The sequence below is a fragment of the Sander vitreus genome, chromosome 14 (genome assembly GCF_031162955.1).
Source record: "Sander vitreus isolate 19-12246 chromosome 14, sanVit1, whole genome shotgun sequence".
Lineage (NCBI taxonomy): Eukaryota > Metazoa > Chordata > Actinopteri > Perciformes > Percidae > Sander > Sander vitreus.
This window is the reverse complement of record NC_135868.1, coordinates 28,411,541-28,430,730: the sequence shown is the minus strand read 5'-3', so window position 1 is coordinate 28,430,730 and position 19,190 is coordinate 28,411,541. Positions and strand designations below refer to the sequence as shown.

Genomic DNA, 19,190 nt, shown 5'->3' with positions numbered 1-19,190 from the left:
CATTGGTCCATCTTGTCAGTTGACAGTAACCGTAAACTTTGTTCCTCTGTATTTCCTTCAAATATCACGCTGATCATTTGTTACGTGAATTCGAGGCAGTGTTGCAAAGTAGTTGGCATTGGTAGCTTAGAGGTTAGAGAAGCAAGAAATCCTCTCCAGAAGAGCTGAACACTGAGATATAACACTCGGGAGATTCAGACAAACAGCACGGTGACAAAAGTTTATTATAAGGATCAATGGTTGCCACATTACAAAGTTATCAAAGGGAGGGAGGGGGGTGGGATGCAGTCTGTAAAACATTACTACTTACACATAAAAAGAAACATGGTTGATAAAAAATATAGCAAATCTTAAAGGATGCTCATTAGACGTTACATTTTTGTGACTCGTCATATTCTCCTCAATCTACAGCAAGCCTTGTCTCTTCAGATCCTCGTAGGTCTTCTTGTTGACCACATTGCCACTCGAGTCCTCGTACTCTTCCTGTAAAACAAGTCATGGAATGAGCCTTATTTTAGAACTAGGGGTGGGACAAACTATCCATACGGCAATATATCGTGCTTCTTCGTGCGATACGAGAATCGATATATATCAATATTTTAATGACTAAAATAAGGCGCTCTAAATAGATTTCCCTGCTCCCAGCGTGGCTACTTCATGGCTCCCCGAGGTAAAGCTCAACACACAAATGAACAGAAGTTAACTAGCCCAAGAGGAAGAGGTTTTCAACAGGAAGGTGGACAGCAGTTTGAGGAAAATAACAGACACGTTTAAGTCTAAAGTCTGGACCCACAAAAAAACTTGTTCTGCAGGTTTGTGCTGTTTTCTAACAGTTTGGAGTTGCAGTGAATAAAGACAGAAAACCTGCACTTAATCTTTTTTCCACAGGCATTTTTAGGCCTGCACAATATTGGAAAAAAACTTACATTGCGATATTTTTTTCCCGTGCGATATGAGACTATAGAAAGAAATACTAAATCATTCTCAACTACTGGGGTGATTTTGTAGGGGAGTGCATCTACAAAGAAAATTAAAATGAAAAAGGAAATGTTCTTATGTGAACTTTGTTTGTTGAACTTTAATGCTTTACAAAAACCAAAGCAAGTAAGGCTGTGACTACTCTTCTGAAGTGATTTAGGAGAGGGACATTAGGAAGAAATACACTGGTTGACTGACAGGACACCATTGTATTCATATAATATCAATCCAGGCTAAACTGAATGATATTAATAATGCATGCATGTTGCTTCCTCTAAATGTCAGGTTGTGGTCGACTAGCGGGGCTGCTTTGGTTGTTTGATAAACTGATTAAAATAGATCATGATTGTTAGTTTGCTGTGCATGCAGAGCCTGTATGTCACACTCTTCAACAAACTGTGTATCCAAGAGCACTTAGATCAGTGTAAATGACGTTATATCAGAAACAGACTGCTGTTGTATATTAGTGTTACGTTTCCAGCGCCGCAGCTCCGAACCATAACGTTAGTTGGGACAGACGCCTTGTTTCTTCAGGCTAACTATGTTAGCTTTAGCCTGGCTTGTAGCAGCTTTCTGCGGTGAAAAATGGCCGGGATATGTCGTGATTATGCTGCATTAATCAGGTGATTTAGTTTGGCTTTGCAGCGAACATAAAACACTGACTACTGTAGCTTCACTACATGGAAAAGCATGTGCATCACTGTGTCAGCTGCTGCTTACGGTACTTTTCTACACACGGGAGAGCCTCACTTCCCATAACTACCCCCCCACCCCGCCCCCCCGGGGGACTAACGTTACGCCACATGACCACCTGTTTTAAAGGGGAAGGGTCGGCCGGTAACAATCATGGAAAAGGAGAACGGTGAAAGTTTACTTTTTTATCAAGCAGCAAAGAAGTTGTAGCATCAACATCGCAGCGTCCTGCGATGTGACTATCGGGCATGCGCACATCGCAATGTAGACGATGAAACTCATTATTGGATTGTCTAGCAATATATTGATTATCGCAGAATTGCTTTATTGTGATATTATGCTTTATTGTGATATCGGTATCGCGAGCCATGAGGGACCCAGTGATTCCCACCCCTAATTATAACTAGGGCTACATTTACATTGCTACGTTTTGGGCTAAAAAATATCCTTTGCTACGTTTACATGTGAAAACACTTTTTGGTTTGGAATCTGCGGGGTTGTGTTGCAGTCTCAACGGCCGCAAACGGAGACCTTTGGACACACCTACGGGCGGAGTCTCCACGCTGCCTCCTGTTTATGCCCAGTATACCAGAATGTTGATGAGATATGGGCGTGTTAGTTTAAACAGAGATTAGTTCTTCTATTGGAGATTAAAACGTGTGCACGGAGATCACTTTTGGCTCAAAACTCAAACGCTTAAAAACCAAAACGTAGCGATGTAAATGTAGCGTAGGACGCGTCGTTTTCCCGACCAGTCGTCCCGATTCCATCCGCGTGGACTCACCTCTGTGTCTGGCTGCCACCGCTCTAATGCCTTCTGGGACTTCAGCTTGGCCCACACTGGAGTAATAAAACACAAGAGGGTTATTGAAAGCAACTTCCAAAAACTCGTCAAAATACATACACCCATAACGAGCAAAGACTCTTACAGGAGACGGCGTCCTCAATCTGTGTGACGTTGGCAAAGTGAGCCGTGTTGGGGATCCCCAGACAGCGCATGCCGTGAGCATGCCTCCACTCCTACAACAAGACAAACGCACAACACACACTTCATTTCTTTTGTTCTATACATTTGACAGAGAAAAATCGGTTTAAAGACATGCAGATTTCACTGGATTTTGTACGACTTCCTCTGTCACAGTGAATCCGCGACAGAACAACAACTTACGGCAAAGTGCCTCTGGAAGGCTTTGGGTCCCCTGTAAGTGTAGTTCCCACAGATCTCACAGTTGTAGTTGATGTTCAGCCCGTGTAGTTTATAGAGCCAGTATGGAATTGGCTAGAGGGAATAAAACAGCCGTCAGAAAACTAGAAACCCACTGAGACGTGTAGGTAAAAATATGCACCACAAAAGGGCTCCACAGTGCGACCCTTTCACTCGCATCGCAACGACGTATACCTGCGCCACAGTTTGTCTCTGTGCTCTGCGCCCTACCTCGCAGTTGTACCTCTGATCATGTGTAGGCGGTTTGACAGCGACAGTAAAACTGTATTGAACATGTATTTTCAGTATGCTGAACCGTGGGGGTGGTGTATTACACTACTGATCAGTAGAAAATGTATTTTAAAATTGAAAACATTACACTTCATAACGTTATGTATTTAAAATATGTATTATTGTTGCCACAAGTATCACTGTGCACCAACAGTAATAGAAGTTACCTTATGTAAGTCACTCTATTAGCTGACTGGAGTGGATTCTCCAAAGGTCTGTCTGGATTTAGTCGGACATTTGTTGTACAATAACAATAAATGAACCTTGAACCATGTACAGTTTAAAGTATCAATTATTACATAATTATTAAATAAATACAGTTTGAAGCAAAAATAATCAAAAACCTAGTATAGGCTACTTGTTCTATTCAAATAAATGAAATCCCTTTGCTTGGGAATGTCTCCTTGTATTCCTTTTATGAAAGAAAAACACATTATACATATGATACATTTTCAGTGCTTCTCCACCTGGTGGTCGGGATCAACAAGAGAAGAAACTAGAGATGTACCGATTACAACTTTTTAGGCCGATTCCGATTTTCTTTGAGTCAGACCAGCTGATACTGAGTTTAGCCGATTAGATTTTTTCTAACCACTTTACAGCACACACAAATATTTATTTTCTATCTTTTCTTTAATAGAAAATGTTACATTTTGCATAGAACATTTTTTAAATAGATAATTGATCGCTATAAAATACAACTATATAAATGACTCCTGGTGTGGGAAATGAACACACATCTAAAGTACAATGTTATGGAAGAACAATTTCCGATGACGTGAAAATCGGCTAATTCCGGTCACCAGCCGGTCAATCGGTGCGTCTCTAGAAGAAACAAACATTTTTATGCTGCATTAAATTGTTAAAAATTTTTTAGGACATTTATCTTTGCATTTTCTTGTCAAATAGTGGCAGCCTTTGTTGTGGGATCAGACTCGGGTCTGAACATGGTTACCGGCTGAAGCGGGTTTGTTTTAGATCACACTAGCTTGCTTGTCAGGGCCCACCCTACTCTGCTTCTGACTGGCTAGTAGTCCTTACCTAGCTACTGTCAGGGCACGCCCTCATACTCTGCTTCTGACTGGCTAGTAGTCCTTACCTAGCTACTGTCAGGGCACGCCCTCATACTCTGCTTCTGACTGGCTAGTAGTCCTTACCTAGCTACTGTCAGGGCACGCCCTCATACTCTGCTTCTGACTGGCTAGTAGTCCTTACCTAGCTACTGTCAGGGCACGCCCTCATACTCTGCTTCTGACTGGCTAGTAGTCCTTACCTAGCTACTGTCAGGGCACGCCCTCATACTCTGCTTCTGACTGGCTAGTAGTCCTTACCTAGCTACTGTCAGGGCACGCCCTCATACTCTGCTTCTGACTGGCTAGTAGTCCTTACCTAGCTACTGAGCATGTGCGACTCCCAACAAAGATGGAACAGAAGTGAGATGTCTCACTCTGTAGCTAAAACAGAGAGCTCAACTCACAGGGTGAAAAGAGGAGCTGCAGAAATGGGCAGTACAACAAAAATATGTTGTTTTTTGAAAATTAAACCATGTAAGCCTATTCTGGCACAACCTCTAAATATAATTATGAGAATTATTAATTTATGAGAAAATTATAATATGAGCTCTTTAAGACTCTCTCAGCGTAGTTAGTGTGTAGTTTCTGTCTCCCCCATGAGGAATTCTAACAAAACGGCGCATCCACATGATACTAGTATTAATATCACTGACTAAAACATTTCGTGGGCCCTTCTTCGGGTTTCCAGCCATGCCTTCATCTGTTGCAGCAGACCTTTTAGTCTATGTAGCTGAACACTGCCATTTCCTTTGTCAGCGGTGACATAAAACACTTCACTCGAGCTGCTACACGCGAAAGTCGCCAGACTACACCATTCTGTAAACATAGCCATACTAAGAAATACAGAGAAAATTTTGTGGAGCAGATAGGCTTCATTTAGCTTTGTATTAGTCTCGCATTGCCAGAGGGTCTTGCTAGTCCACACAGCATTCTGGGAGGAGAGGAAAAACGGGCTCTGGTTCATTGGCATGTCTTTGAACCAACCACAATGGGCGCCGGACGGAGCCTCGGCAAAATAGCCTCGGGAAGGAACTTGTTTTGGTGGAACATATGTACGTTCAAAATAGGGGTGGAACGGTACATGTATTCGTACTGAACCGAAACGGTACGGGCGTCTCGGTACATGAATTTACACGGAGAATACACGGTATAAAAATATATAAAACTTGCGTGCAAATTAATTAATGTAATGCGGAACTACAGTTAGATACGCGGGTTCTGGGGACACCTAATCTGTAGCCCCGCCTTAGCTCTGAAGCTAGCCGAGCTCCGCCTACGTGCAGTTTTTTGCAGGTTGACGGTCCAGCGTGAGTCGGAGATAGCAGCACTAAAGGACGAGTATGGCGAGTGGTGGCGACCCACAAGAGTTAGAGGATCCGCCGGCCTCTTTAAGATCGCAAGTTTGGGAAAACTTCGAGACTGTATGGATGAAGCCTGGAGCCTCCCATGTCATGCCCTCCCGGCCTCGAAAACGTCTGTCTTCAGGTCAGTTACAGCAGTACAGGCGAGAGAGTGGTGGATAAGACGAGGACTGTGTGTCGGCGTTGTTCAGCAGTTGTTGGGTATGTGAGTGGAAATACATCTAACGTGCTAACCCATATCCGACGCCATCACCCAGCTGTACCAATCGCTGGAACGAGACAAAAGAAAACTCCTTCTCCTCCCTACAGTGCTTAACCAGCCTTTAGATACAAATAGGGCTTCAAGTATTTGCTGCATGTGCTCAAACCTCGTTACAACATGCCATCCCGTCCACATCGTTGTCATTGTTATTATTGTTTATATATGTAATTTGCACTTTCATAAATAAGAGATGCTGTATTTCCAGTTTTATAGCTGATTGTCTTATTTTGTTTAGTCTGGAGATGATGTGGGGTACTCAGATTGGACAGATAGTCTAGCTAGCTGTCTGGATTTGAACACAAAGACCGAGGAAGGTGACGGACATCCGGCCAAAAAAGGGGACATTCGGTAGAATTTCCAGCGGCACCGGAGCAATCCCAGAAGTGGAGCGTCGTCGATATAGACTAGCTTTGTATCACCTCATTTGGCAATGGCTTGAATGGAACGGACGTTTATTAATATAAAACAGTCGCGCACTATAGCTTTAAAAGTCATTTGACATGTATTGTGTTGTTTGTGGCCTCACCTTGCCATCCCAGCCCAGCGGCAGGTTCTTGGGGTTGTAAATGATCTCGTTGTCGTCGTCTTCGCTCTCGCTCTCGCTGAGCTGCTCCTCGTCCTCTTCCTCGCGCTCCTCCCCGGTCCGGGCCTGTTTCCTCTGGACGTTCTCGTGAGTCAGCTGCCTCTGCTCCTGTAACCGCCGAGCACAACCAAAACGGTCATGTTTGGGCCTGCAATAAGTAGGGCCGGGTACCGAATTCAATACTTTTTAGGCGCCGATCCAATTGCCTCCTTAGTATCGAGTATCGAAAAATGCCTCGTCAACACTTTCTTACGTTACCCAGCCCCAGTGATAAGCTAGCTAACACTTCTATCAAAATGTTGGATGGAAGACTTTATTCAGGAATTCAACAGCAGCGTTACCCTTCAGGTATATTCACTCACCCCGAGGATCTCCACATATTCATAGACTTGAGCTTCCAGGAAGCCAATTTCCTTGTTACGCTCCGTGTCTCTGCAGGAGTGATGGATGGAAATCGTTTAAATTATATAAGGAACACTATCATAGGACACTAGATTAGCATTAGATTGATTCATTTTTTTACACCCACTTACTTTTTAGGGCCTTTGGCTTTGGGGTTCTTGGCAAACAGAGACGGGTCCAGGGATTCCAGGGACTTGCCTTTTGTGCTGAAGAGCCTCTGAGCTCTCTCCTCCAGAGTCCTGTCAAACACACAGAACACACACACACACACACAGTCAGTCATCCTAACGCTAGGGCTGCACAGTACATATCAACTCAACTATTATCAACTGCTGCAATAAACATCAAGTAAGGCTGCCACATATCGCGAAAGACACATATACATACTTTTTGTGTTAGTTGGAAGAAAATATCAGCAGAAAACTGCACATTAAAATGTAACTCATTCTTTTTTATTAGTGCTGCCTTTTATAATGCGATGTTACGTTCAATAAAAGAATGTTGGAAATGCTTTCCTTTCATTTGTTTTAAATTCAACAATACATTTGTTGTACTTTAGTAGAATACTGAAAGCAGCAGAACTGAGTACACTTCTATCTATCGCAAGTAATATTGTTATCGCGATATTCAGCGTTATCGCATATTTTCCTCATATCGTTCAGCCCTACGTAACGGCATCACAAGCGCTCTACTTGGTCACAGTGCAGAATGTGCATTAAAAGCTATTCATTCATAAATAATAATATGCATTCCCATCCCATGCACTGGCTTGCAGTCTGAATGAATGCTGTACATACAGTGGTGCTCATGAGTTTATGAACCCATGCTAAAGTTGACTAAAAAAGTCAGTTTTGAATAAAAAAAAAATCATCTTTAGGAAATTGATCTTAATGCCTTAATTAAGAAATGAGGAAAAAGCCAACCTTTAAGGACACCAATGTTCTTTGTGAATGAATAATGTATCGTAAATAAATAAATGTTCTTCCTTAAAATACAGAGGGCATAAGTATAGACACCCCTGTGTTAAGTTCCCATAGAGGCAGGCAGATTTTTATTTTTAAAGGCCAGTTATTTCATGGATCCAGGATACTATGCATCCTCATAAAGTTCCCTTGGCCTTTGGAATTAAAATACCCCCACATCATCACATCCCCTTCACCATACCTAGAGATTGACATGGGGTACTTTCCATAAAATCATCTCTCAATGCAAATCAAACCAGCTATTAGGCTAACTGAAATAAAACCATGCCAATCTCTAGGTATGGTGAAGGGTATGTGATGTTTGGTTCTAGGTTCTTCAGACGTTTTGGATATAGTACATCCTTAATGTTATTTTTTCAGCATGCAAACAACATACTCACCCTCCACATTTCAGTCCCAACGCCATGAGGGCAGACTTCAATCTGTCCAGACCCAAGGAAGCCAACTCCTGTGGGAAGGAACAAGAAAAAGCACATCAGCAGCAGTATGAATAAGCAACCCTTGTGAAAAGAGACATTTCCGTCCACCGTGGGGCCCTACTGGGTAGAGATTATTAACATTCACACATTACAATTATCTCAAATTACTAGAGGAAAAAGGTAGCACCTGACCCACTCAGTATTTTATTTGGTGAATCACCCTCACCTTCGCTATCCTCTATGAAAGACATTCTGGCCTTTATCACTCTTTTAGCAAGAGGACTACTTTTACTAAAATGGAAGTCACCCTCTACTCCCTCCTTCTTTCACTGGTTAAAGAGTAACTCTCGCCAAAATGCAACCTAGGGTCTTTTTGTGAATGTACCCGAGTCAAACTTTCGATTAAAAGCATATTTAGGACGGAAGCGTCACTTTTAAGATTTACCATATTCTTGTTTTTCCGGTCAAATGGCCTTTTGAATGGGAGAGCTAGGGACACTTTTATGCTAGCATCAAAATAGCTATTTTTAAAACACTAAGAAGGCTCGACACAACATGAGACTTTTGCTCCAAGTATCACCAGGGACTCTACACATGCTCTACACAACGAAAGTATTAACAACATTGGTTGTGTACCCAGAGTTTACTAAAAAGGAAGGTTTTGAGCAACTCACAACTCTTTTTTTTCTTTTCTAGTATTTGTTTCCCTAAAAAAAAAGGGAATTGGTTTGTATGTATCACTCTAACTGGCAATTGTATGTCCACGCAAAATGTCATAAAAAAAAAGTGTGGGGGAGGAAAAAAAAAAAAAAAGTTACATTTTTAAGATATGAGCACTTGATGTTTTACCTCCCAGGAAGAAAAAGCAGAGAGGTCCAGATGAGCGCCAGCGTGTGTCAAAGCACTACTCGTCTCTTTCTACAAATAAAAAACAAAAGACACAGGTCAGAGGAGCTGTACAACCAGAACTCGGACCATCACCGCATATGAAGAGGAGAACTTACGGGCCAGCCTGGAAAGGTCCCGTTCTCCCATTTCTTTTCAAAGTCTGACAGCACTTTGCCGTAGAGCTCGTTCTGGTCCAGCAGAGGTTTGACCCGGTCCGTGTAGTCCTGCAGATACTCCAGCAGCATCTCCAGATACCTGCACAGACAGCCACCGCACGGTGTTAGTCCAACAGCACAGTGCACGCACACATGACCCACATCCACACATCGTTTAGCATATACTCAAGAGGTCCGTGATTAGAGCTGGAACAATTCCAAATCATGCTGTGCAATTCATTGTCCCACAAGAAGTTGTGATTAACAAAATATAATGTCTCTTTCAGTCAAAATTTTTAATATTTATCTAGGATATGTCTTTTGATTATATCTAGAGCTGGAACAAAACTCAAAATGTTGCTGTACAATTAGTTGTCTCAGAAATAATTGCGATTAACAATGTTGTCTCTTTCAGTTATATTTCAAAAGATTTATGTATTAATTACTTTTTAAAACAAATTTTACATTACTGTCATCTGACCCATATAATAGTACAAATACACAGCTTATACCACGCCTCTTTATTATCATAAAACTTTTTTTTTTTTTTTTTAACTGTATCCCCCCCCTTGTTATTTTTGTTGCTATGAACGTGTATAGGGTCACGTGCCAACAACTAACATAGCTTTAAATCAACAGTCAGACCAATAGTCACTTATATAATTAGGCATATCTAAACACCATCAACTACTACCTCTCTACTACTCATACTCCTTAAGACCTTAGCTAATGTTAGCAGTTCATTGCGGTAAAACAATAAACCGCGATTATGTGAAAAAAGTGACATTTAGACAATTCTGTAATAATTGTTACAGGCCTAGTTATATCACTGTTGCGTGACCCAGATAATGTAACGTTTTGCCCAATGAGGCGACACAAGCACGTTTAATTTCTCTGGCGTGACACCAGCTTGAGACAAGCTACAACCCAGGATGTTTGGAGTTGCTATGGCAACAGGTGACAGCTGCCGCTAGCATAGCCTTAGCTCAACAGTGCGACCAATAATCACTTGCATAATTACAATTTGCCATAGCTTAACAAAATCAACAATTACCATCAACAGTCATACCCCTTAGGACCTGAGCTAATGTTAGCAGTTAGCTGCGTTTAAACAAATAAGCCGTAATTATGTAAAGAAATTGCGATTAGACAATATGTAATCATTGTTACAGGCCTATCCATGACACTAGATTAGGTTAAGATTAAGTTAATTGTGTCGTCTTTACAGTGAGACATATGTTCTACTTCCGGTCCCATACAGATGTTACCAGTCACGTCCGATGGGAGTACGCATGATGGACCTACTTTTTGTATTCTGCGTTCTTCCTGTCCTTGGGGATGTCAAAAAGCTGGTCGAATGAAGACAGGTACGAGATATACTCGAGTTTCTGCGGGGAAAGAGTACAGACCGCGGTTAAAAACAAACGCTACTTCAGTTTGGAGATACAGAAGGAATTATGAAGACTTTGAGGGATCATAACCTCATTTTAGGGCTGCTAGATTATGGGAAGAAAAAAATAAATCATAATCACTAGTATTTTTGGTCAATATTGAAATCAGGATTATTTAACATGATCACCCATTTACTTTTGGAAAGAGGTTTCATTAATTGAAGTAAAAAAATAAAAAAAAAGAAGAAAAAAAAGAGAGTGAAACAGCTAAACAAATCAACAGTGAAAGCACCATATACTGTGCAAAAATATACGCAATGTACATAATCGTTTTTCTCGATTACTCTGTTTTTGTGATCGTAAATCGTAATCTCGATTAAAATGTCGATAAAGTGCGCAGCCCTACCTCGGCTCCCTTCAGGTTGATGAACTTGAGGTAGCAGTCGTGGAGGTCGAGGTAGCGGCCGTATCCTTCCTCATCGGAGAACTCCACCAGGTCTGGGGAAGACAAATCAGAGCAGCGCGTTAGCTAGTGATGTTGTTAGGTTCTGTGCCGAGGCTTCCAAGCGCGTGCCGAGAAATCCCGGAAGTTTTCCGTGAAGCACACGTCAAGGCGTGTATCGTTTAAGACACATGACGTCATCGACGACATCCGCAGCCTCGCCGCCCGTATGTACCATGTGACTGGTTTAGGAAGTGGTTTGAATCTACTGTGTTTTATTACACATCCTCCATGATCTGCCCTTTGCAGAGTTAATCCACTGCCACTTTCCAGTTTAAGGACACCAATATTGCCTCTCCTCTATTATATTATGACCAAAATTAGGAATGGAGCAATTATAGGCCGTTTTTTTGGCAGTTTGCAGATCATCTGTATCTGCGTTTTATTTGCCTGATAACTGATAAAGTTAATGAATTAAGTGTTGTACTTTGGCCCGGCTACAGCTCTGTGTCTGTCCCTCTGCTTCAGTTTCACTCACCACTGAGTCTGACTTAATGCCCCCCCCCCCCCCCCACAACACTATCTGACTATCTGTTACTGGGTACCATGTTGAAAGTTTCTCATTTATTAAATAATTGCTTAAAGCATTTAAACAAAGTTGTGTGTTGGAGTTTGTAACATTCCAAAATCCATATCAGTTGCCACTGCCTTTGACTCTTTTCCTGCTTCCAACGCTACATTTGGTAGGATATACCAAACTAACTTTTCGTCACTTTCCTGGAGCACGAGCAGATAGCTGAAAGGAACATCGCGACTGTTGTGTGGAATAAGGTTGGCGAAAAAAGGAAACCCAATAAAAAGCCATTTGCCAACACTAAATATCATGTTAAATATCATATTAAGTTGCTGTGAGCTGTAACCTAAATTCACCACTTCTAACCAGAGGCTAGACAGAAACAGACATTTTAATTTTGTCATTCATGGTTTGCACTTAAATGGAAATTTTTTAATTCAAGGATTTTATATTATGCTGTCACCCCAGACCTCCATTTAGGCTACATGACAGGGTTCATAATCAGTAGCAGGCAAGTTAAAATCAAAATCAGTTTTATGGCCTAGTAGGTGTGAACACATACTGGGACTTGGACTCCGGCACTTTGTTAGGCATTAAGTGTATTGCAGCTAATTAATTGCTCTGAATTTCTTCAAATATATCCTGGTTGCACAAGACAAACAAGACAATAGCGGAGGATTTGGTGTCAAAGTGAATGGCAAAACTGCAGAATCAGATGATTTATATCATTTATACTACATTAATATAGTTTTGATAGATTATCTGAGTGTTTTCTTGCCAGATTCACTTGTGGCTCACAGAGAAAATAGACCAGAAAATAGACCAGATACTAGACCGCGAGAATCTATGGGCTGAACAGCCCAACTGGTTAACATCATATTTATATACAGTCTATGGTTAACACGGGCGCCAAAAGGAACCCGGCGACTGCCCGAGGGTCCAAAATGTTAGTTTTCCTTAATAAATGGTGATGCTAGAGCAAGAGCAGAGTGCGAGTATTGTTGGATGCGCAAATTGTCTCTTCGAAAACCCGGGGGTTACTAAAACGCTAGACCAGAGAGTGGAGAACGCACCGCTGTGATGCGTTTGCGGTGTAATCGGTAACACTGGTGTTGTCACTCATTTACTGACCGGTGGGAAAATGTCCTTACTGTGGCAGACCCTACCTGGCTGTTGTTTGCTATAGCGGAAGTGTAAGCTTTGGTGAAAAAGATAGACCAGATAGGTTCAACTCCTGTTGTGAGACAGAGCCGATGAAGATGAAAGTGTAACAGGTGGGTTTAGACCTACTCTGAGCCTCCTCGCTGGGGTTGTCTCTGGCCTTCATCAGCTCCTCAAACTCTACAGACATGGGGATGGAAATCTACAAGAAACACACGATAGCAATGCTGTTAGTATCCCATGTCAAAAGCTTTACATAGTCTTAACTGACTATTTACAAGTAGGAGGTAACTACCTCATTCGGGTGCTTTCTGTGAAACTCCTTTATCTGTTTCAGTCTGTTGTAGAACTCCGCAAACTCATTGGGTCCCGAGATTGCAGCAAGTTCATCCTTTCTCATTCTGTTAATAAGGGAAAAGATGGCATTGTTCAAGGCTACAACAAGTGACTATGTGTAACTACTAGGGCTGCCCGATGTGAGGAAAATATGCGATAACGTTGTTGGATATCGCGATAAAGATACTACTTGCGATAAATAAACGGATATCAAAGTGTACTCAGTGGTGGAAGATATATATTGTGCAGCCCTAGTAACTACTATACGCAAGGTTCCAGTGGCCGTTTCCAGCTTGATAAAAAGAAAATGAAAACAAAGCATTTATAGACAACAGGTATCATGTTTAACAACGCAAAGTAACATAATCCCTCGACAACATCTGTAAGTTAGAGAAGGACCATGGCAGGTTAGTCACTTACCCATCTTTGTCTTCATAGGAGTCTCTGACATTTGAGCTCACTTCCATATACCTCTGTCAAAAGAAAAACAATGAACAGACTGTCAGAGTGCCCCTGTTGTTGTGTTGAGCTTTGAACATCATGGCTGTTTGAATTCAAATGACTGGACTCAGGCCGGCTTTCCTCTCTTTTAGATGGAAAAATGTCGCACCAACTGTCCTTCAACATGTTACAGCGCCTTGCCGTTTACCTGCAACGTCTGACTTAAGGCTGATTTATGCTTCTGCGTCGAATCGACGGCGTACCCCCACAGACCCCTCTGCGTCCGCCGCAGCTTGACGTGCACCTCCAAAAATGTGTAACTTGGCGCCGAGGCCACGCAGACCACAAGGACTGTGATTGGTCAACTGGTCCTGTGTGTTGATAGTGGGTGTTTCAAGCAGCCGACTGTGGGGAGCAGCAACACGCTAGTTCACTGACATCCGCTTTGCAAATAAACTCAGACATATTTTTGGTTCCAGTGACGGGGTTAGCCGTTTGTAAAGGGTCTATATGTCAGTAACGTTTTGAAATTAGCACTTCGCCAGCAAGCAGTACTTTGTGGCAGTTGTGCTAAAGTTTGCTTGCTAACATAACCTAAACTGGCTGGCAGACACCTCGCAGATAAACTCAGACTTACCACCCCCCTAGCGTTATGGCGGTGAAATGCAAAGCAACCCCAGCGCAGAACTCCGAAAGGGTCACGACGTCGTGGAGTTGACGCAGAAGCATAAACCAGCCTTTAAGAGCACTTGTGAATTGTCGGGGTGTTCTTTTTTCTTTTCTTTTTTACAGGCAAGTCATTAAGAACAGGTTCTTTTTTTTTTTACAATGGTTGCCTGACAAGTGGCATAGCCACTTAGATATTAAATGCAGTGCGAGAAGGGTTTTCACTATCTTATAAGGTTTAGGTAGGGCAATAATTCAATATGATAACTTATCGTCTTCATATGGCATCATGTCGTGATGATATCTCATACATCGCGACATTGTGATATACAATTACGTTGTCTAAACTGATAATAACCAGCACATACTAACTAGAGATGTTCCGATACGGCTCCGATACTGCCTAAAACGCTGGTATCGGGAAGTACTGGAGTTTATGCACCGATCCGATACCACGTAATAAAGCCCTAAAGAAAATCTACGTTAAAGTAGTTTATTTATGTTCTTTTTCCGTTAGAACTGACTGTCAAATAAAAGAAAGTTCTGGGGCGTTCGTTGTTTGTGTTTGTTCATGTTTCACAAAGAGTTTAACCTGAGCCAGACCGACAACAAAGATAGAAATCATATCACCTCCATACAGGGATAGTAGTATACAGCTGTTGTACATCATATCATCCATACAGGGATAGTAGTATACAGTTGTTAAAACATAACATATATGACACACTGGTATCGGATCGGTACTCGGTATCGGCCGATACGCGAGTTCAGGTATCAGAATCGGTATCGGGAAGCAAAAAATGGTATCGGACCATCTCTACTACTAACTACATTTTCTTAGAAATTCTGTTTGTGGATTTGTTTTAACATTCCACTATTTTTGTGCATGCATGTAAACATAGTCCGTATATAGCTGAAAACTAAATGTTTTTTCTCTATAATTTCACTTGACACGGTTTACCACATTATTATTATTATTTTTGGGTCTTTTCCGCCTTAAATTTTTGTCAGGACAGCTAGGTGAGAAAGGGGAGAGAGAGAAAGGGGGGGAGACACGCAGGAAGTCATCACAGGTCAGATTCAAACCCTGGACCTCTGCATCGAGACATAAACCTCCCAGTATACGTGCGCCTCCTCTACCCACTGAGCCGACCCGGCCACCTGTTCACCACATCATTGGCGATTATTTATCTAAAATCTCATTGTTCAAAAATATTTTGTGAAAGCACCAATAGTCAACACCACAATATCGTCGCAATGACGATATCGAGGTATTTGGTCAAGAATATCGGGATATTTGATTTGTCTCCATATCGCCCAGCCCAAGCAGTGTTTCCTTTAAGATTTTTTTTTTAGCAGTGGGGGCAGGTCTGTCCGAACAAACAAACCCCCCATTTGTACCGTTATGTATTCGAAATGTAAAGTTTAACTTAACTAACATTGTCTAACTTACAGGCGATACCAACGTTAGCCAGCCGGTGCTAGGCGTTCAGAATAAATCAAAACTCTTGCTTCACTTACATCCAACATTGCTCTTGTTCGATGGTCAGAATTGATCTGTTCCCGCAGCTGTCAGAAAAAGAAACAATATACATTTGAAAACACAAGTTAACTTGCAGACGTTTCCCATGTTTGCAGTATTGATTAGCAATAGTGCTAATGCTAGCACAGAGCGGATAGCTTACCGTGGACTTCTTGTGTAACATTTCTTTAGTTTTAGCATCCATGAGCCTCTCTTTCTCTTCGTGATAGCGACGCTGTTGCTCTAAAATACTCTCCATTGTAAATAAATGTGTCGCACGTTTAATAAAGACAAGATACGGCTAACTAGTTAGCATAAAAAAAAAAACCTCGGTCCCCCCGCCGTATCTGCTACGTTTGTTTTCAATGGCGCATGTTGAGGAGCTAACGTCCGTCACTGTACTCTGCGTAGAGAAACATTGACCAATTCAAAGGTTCCGCAGTGGTGATTTGGTCGACCCAGAGCCATGGACAGTAGTATTTCTAAATTCAATGAATAGGTTTACAAGAAATATGTGATACAGATGTTCAAATAATTGCACAATTAAGAGGGAATAGTGGTAGTGGTCGTTTAGTTATCTATTTATAGTCAGTTCAAATTATTTTTTATAATATTATGTTTTACTGTTCATTTCAACTGTATTAACCAGACCCAATGTTTTTGATGAATTGAAAAATGGGCCCTTGCCTCCCTACAGTAGCAGGTAACCAAAGCACAGGCATCATTAACAACTCCAATGCTGTAATGGGGCTCCGTGCATCGGAGTACATAGACTGTTAAATTATTAACATCTCGGAAATTGGTTCTGAAATCTTGATGCACACTTTTCAAACAAGATGGATTGGCGGCCTGTATTCCTCTATTTTGCACTTCCTTTGTCGTCTACAGTATCATCAAAGCTTATAACGCTTCGGAGAGCACACCGTTTGCACGGACTCGCGTGGGAGCGCCACGCAGGCGGCCTGAGTTGTCAAGCTGCGGCAAACAAAAGAAAAAATCGGGACTGAGGATTCTCTGCCTAAACTTAAAAGATTTTAGGCCCATTAGACATTTGATGATAAACGTCAGTATGCTACCAGGGTGTAGAATAATGTGGTATTTTGTGGCAAAACGATTACATTGTTTTAATATTTATTGGTACACATTTTTCTTAAATTTCGTGAGCAAATAGGCATTTTAGAGTCAAAATATAGTTCTTGTCTCTTCAAGAGCAACGACTGAACAAAAACGACCAAAGGGAGAAGAAGAGCAGTGTACATTTTAAGTTTTCTATTCAAAATGGCAAACTTTGTGTTATTTGATGAACTGACTTCCTGTACAACAAACAGCATAGGCTATTATTCAAGATAGGATAGATAGATAGATAGATAGATAGATAGATAGATAGATAGATACTTTATTCATCCCAAGGGAAATGTAGGCATCCAGTAGCTTAGACAACCATAACACAACAAACACACATACACACATATATCTCACATACATAAAAATCACTCACAAAAATGTAAAGAGTGAACAATTTGTGAAGTGATTACAAAGGTCTGGTATGGACCGACCCTGTGATGTGACCATGATAAGGTGCTAGTGTGTGCAATGGTGGTAGTGCAAAAGTGAACAGTGCAGGGATTGAACAGTGCAATAGTTATTAGGATAATATAAGATGCCAAATATATATATATATATATATATATATATATATATATATATATATATATATATATATATGCCATACATCCATTATGTAAATAGTTTGGTAAAAGTGAGAAATCCTTCTTAGATTAAAAATAATATTAGTTTCCTACATTTTATTTCTAAAATGCAGTCTGACGTTATTGCAATGTGTTAACTCACTTGTTTCTCTTGAACTACAAACGGGAGAACGTGCTCATTTAGGCTTTTATTTTGCCACCTAAAACCGGAAACGATGCGTGTAATTACAGATAACTTGACAGTCGCGGTTTGCAACATTCTCTCGCAGTCAGTCAAAGCAACGGGCGGAAAGCAGCGGACAACAGTGTTACGGATTATACAGTGGACAATACAACACATTTCTCTTGCCGCCGTGCGTCCAGCCTGCTTATAAAGGTGAGCCGCCCATATTCTTCTCTAAATACTCAACTCCACAAACAGAATAAAGGTTTATTACGTTATCTTCTAGAGGGAGGGGGCGGTGGTGGTGGTTGGGGAAAATAGGGGGAGAGGGGGGGGCATCCATTCTGTCTTTTGTGCTGGAGCAGATTTGGTAGTGATCAGTGCGAGCTCCGACACTGGATAGGCTAGATATCGGGTAAGTGTGCTGTAGAGCTTCATCTCCTTCTATCTACATCAAGATGTCTCATAACGAGGCTGCCTTGCTGTTCACTCCTCGCAGATAGCCAGTAAGCCAGGGGACCCGGGCGGCGAGTGCTCTGGGGCTCCATAACATTAGCCGGATAACGTTACGTGCGTTTTCTGCATGGTGCTGAATAGCGAGAACGTCTCCCCGAACTCCGTGCAAAATATCAATCATTTCATATCTACTCCTCTTTAACCGTGTATATATAATCCACGGGGATGCCGTAAATGCGATTTTAAAAATCGTTAACAGCCACTGTTTCATTCGGTGTACACCCATTGCACCAAACAGCACTTAAGTCCAATAAAATGTAACTTCTGTAATAGCTCGCCAGACAGTCCCAAAACCTTTCCCACTTAAATAACGTTACGTGGGTTTAACAGACAGTGCGACGAAATGTAAAAGTAGAATTGCCATTTTTTTTAAAAGAGCTGGCTTGTTTACTACAACATACTTAACGTACATTTAGTAAAGGTTTAAAGTAAAATAAAACGTGACGACGTGTTTGCCTAAATGCGAGGCTACATTTAGCTAACATTCCAAATGTTTGAAGTGAATTTGACATGTTGGTCTCCTCAATGAAGGGAACAGAATGCATTGGGGCTGTGGGTTCTCTAGGGTGTGATTTTCTGTAGGCCTACCCTACACACGATGTGGGAAGCTTCTCCTAGGTTGATAGAGCTGTTTTGACAGTTTCACACCTGAAAGGGGGGAAAACACATCTGCACACACATCTGATTTACTGCTCTGTCTGCAACTTTTACTTTACAGTGTGTTTGTCCTCACCTGACAACTGGAAACACACCATTTCCCACAGAAAAACAACAGCTTACCCTGAGAGGATTCGATTCACCAGAGCATGTACATCTTATAACCTTGGAAATGATCATCCTAACCCTATTTATATAATCTATATCAGATCACCACCAAATGCAGTTAATTGCATCAGATAGACTGCTTGCAGTGGCTGTTTGTCAAATGTCAGAAGTCGAGTCAGCTTGCCAAAGCCGCTGTCATGTTTATTGAACAA

At 41.5% G+C, this 19,190-nt stretch overlaps 2 protein-coding genes across 2 annotated transcripts in view; one reads left to right on the top strand and one right to left on the bottom strand.

Moving 5' to 3' along the window:
* Positions 1–207: 207 nt before the first annotated feature.
* On the bottom strand, positions 208–16,214 carry sf3a3 (splicing factor 3a, subunit 3). The gene is made up of 17 exons (XM_078267963.1): positions 15,989–16,214; positions 15,825–15,872; positions 13,617–13,669; positions 13,156–13,261; positions 12,990–13,062; positions 11,090–11,181; positions 10,598–10,680; positions 9,254–9,392; positions 9,099–9,167; positions 8,211–8,278; positions 6,979–7,086; positions 6,808–6,877; positions 6,389–6,553; positions 2,840–2,950; positions 2,601–2,691; positions 2,456–2,511; positions 208–483 (listed from the first exon to the last, which is right to left on the bottom strand). The coding sequence occupies exons 1-17, from the start codon at positions 16,082–16,084 to the stop codon at positions 406–408; spliced, it is 1,506 nt and encodes a 501-aa protein (XP_078124089.1). The 5' UTR covers positions 16,085–16,214; the 3' UTR covers positions 208–405.
* Positions 16,215–17,776: 1,562 nt separating this feature from the next.
* The window catches only part of LOC144529013 (ubiquitin-conjugating enzyme E2 E2-like), a 94,862-nt gene continuing 93,448 nt past the window's right edge, over positions 17,777–19,190 (top strand). The window contains exon 1 of the mRNA XM_078267934.1: positions 17,777–17,910. The gene's annotated coding sequence lies outside the window, so the exon portion shown is untranslated. The remainder of the gene's footprint in view (positions 17,911–19,190) is intronic.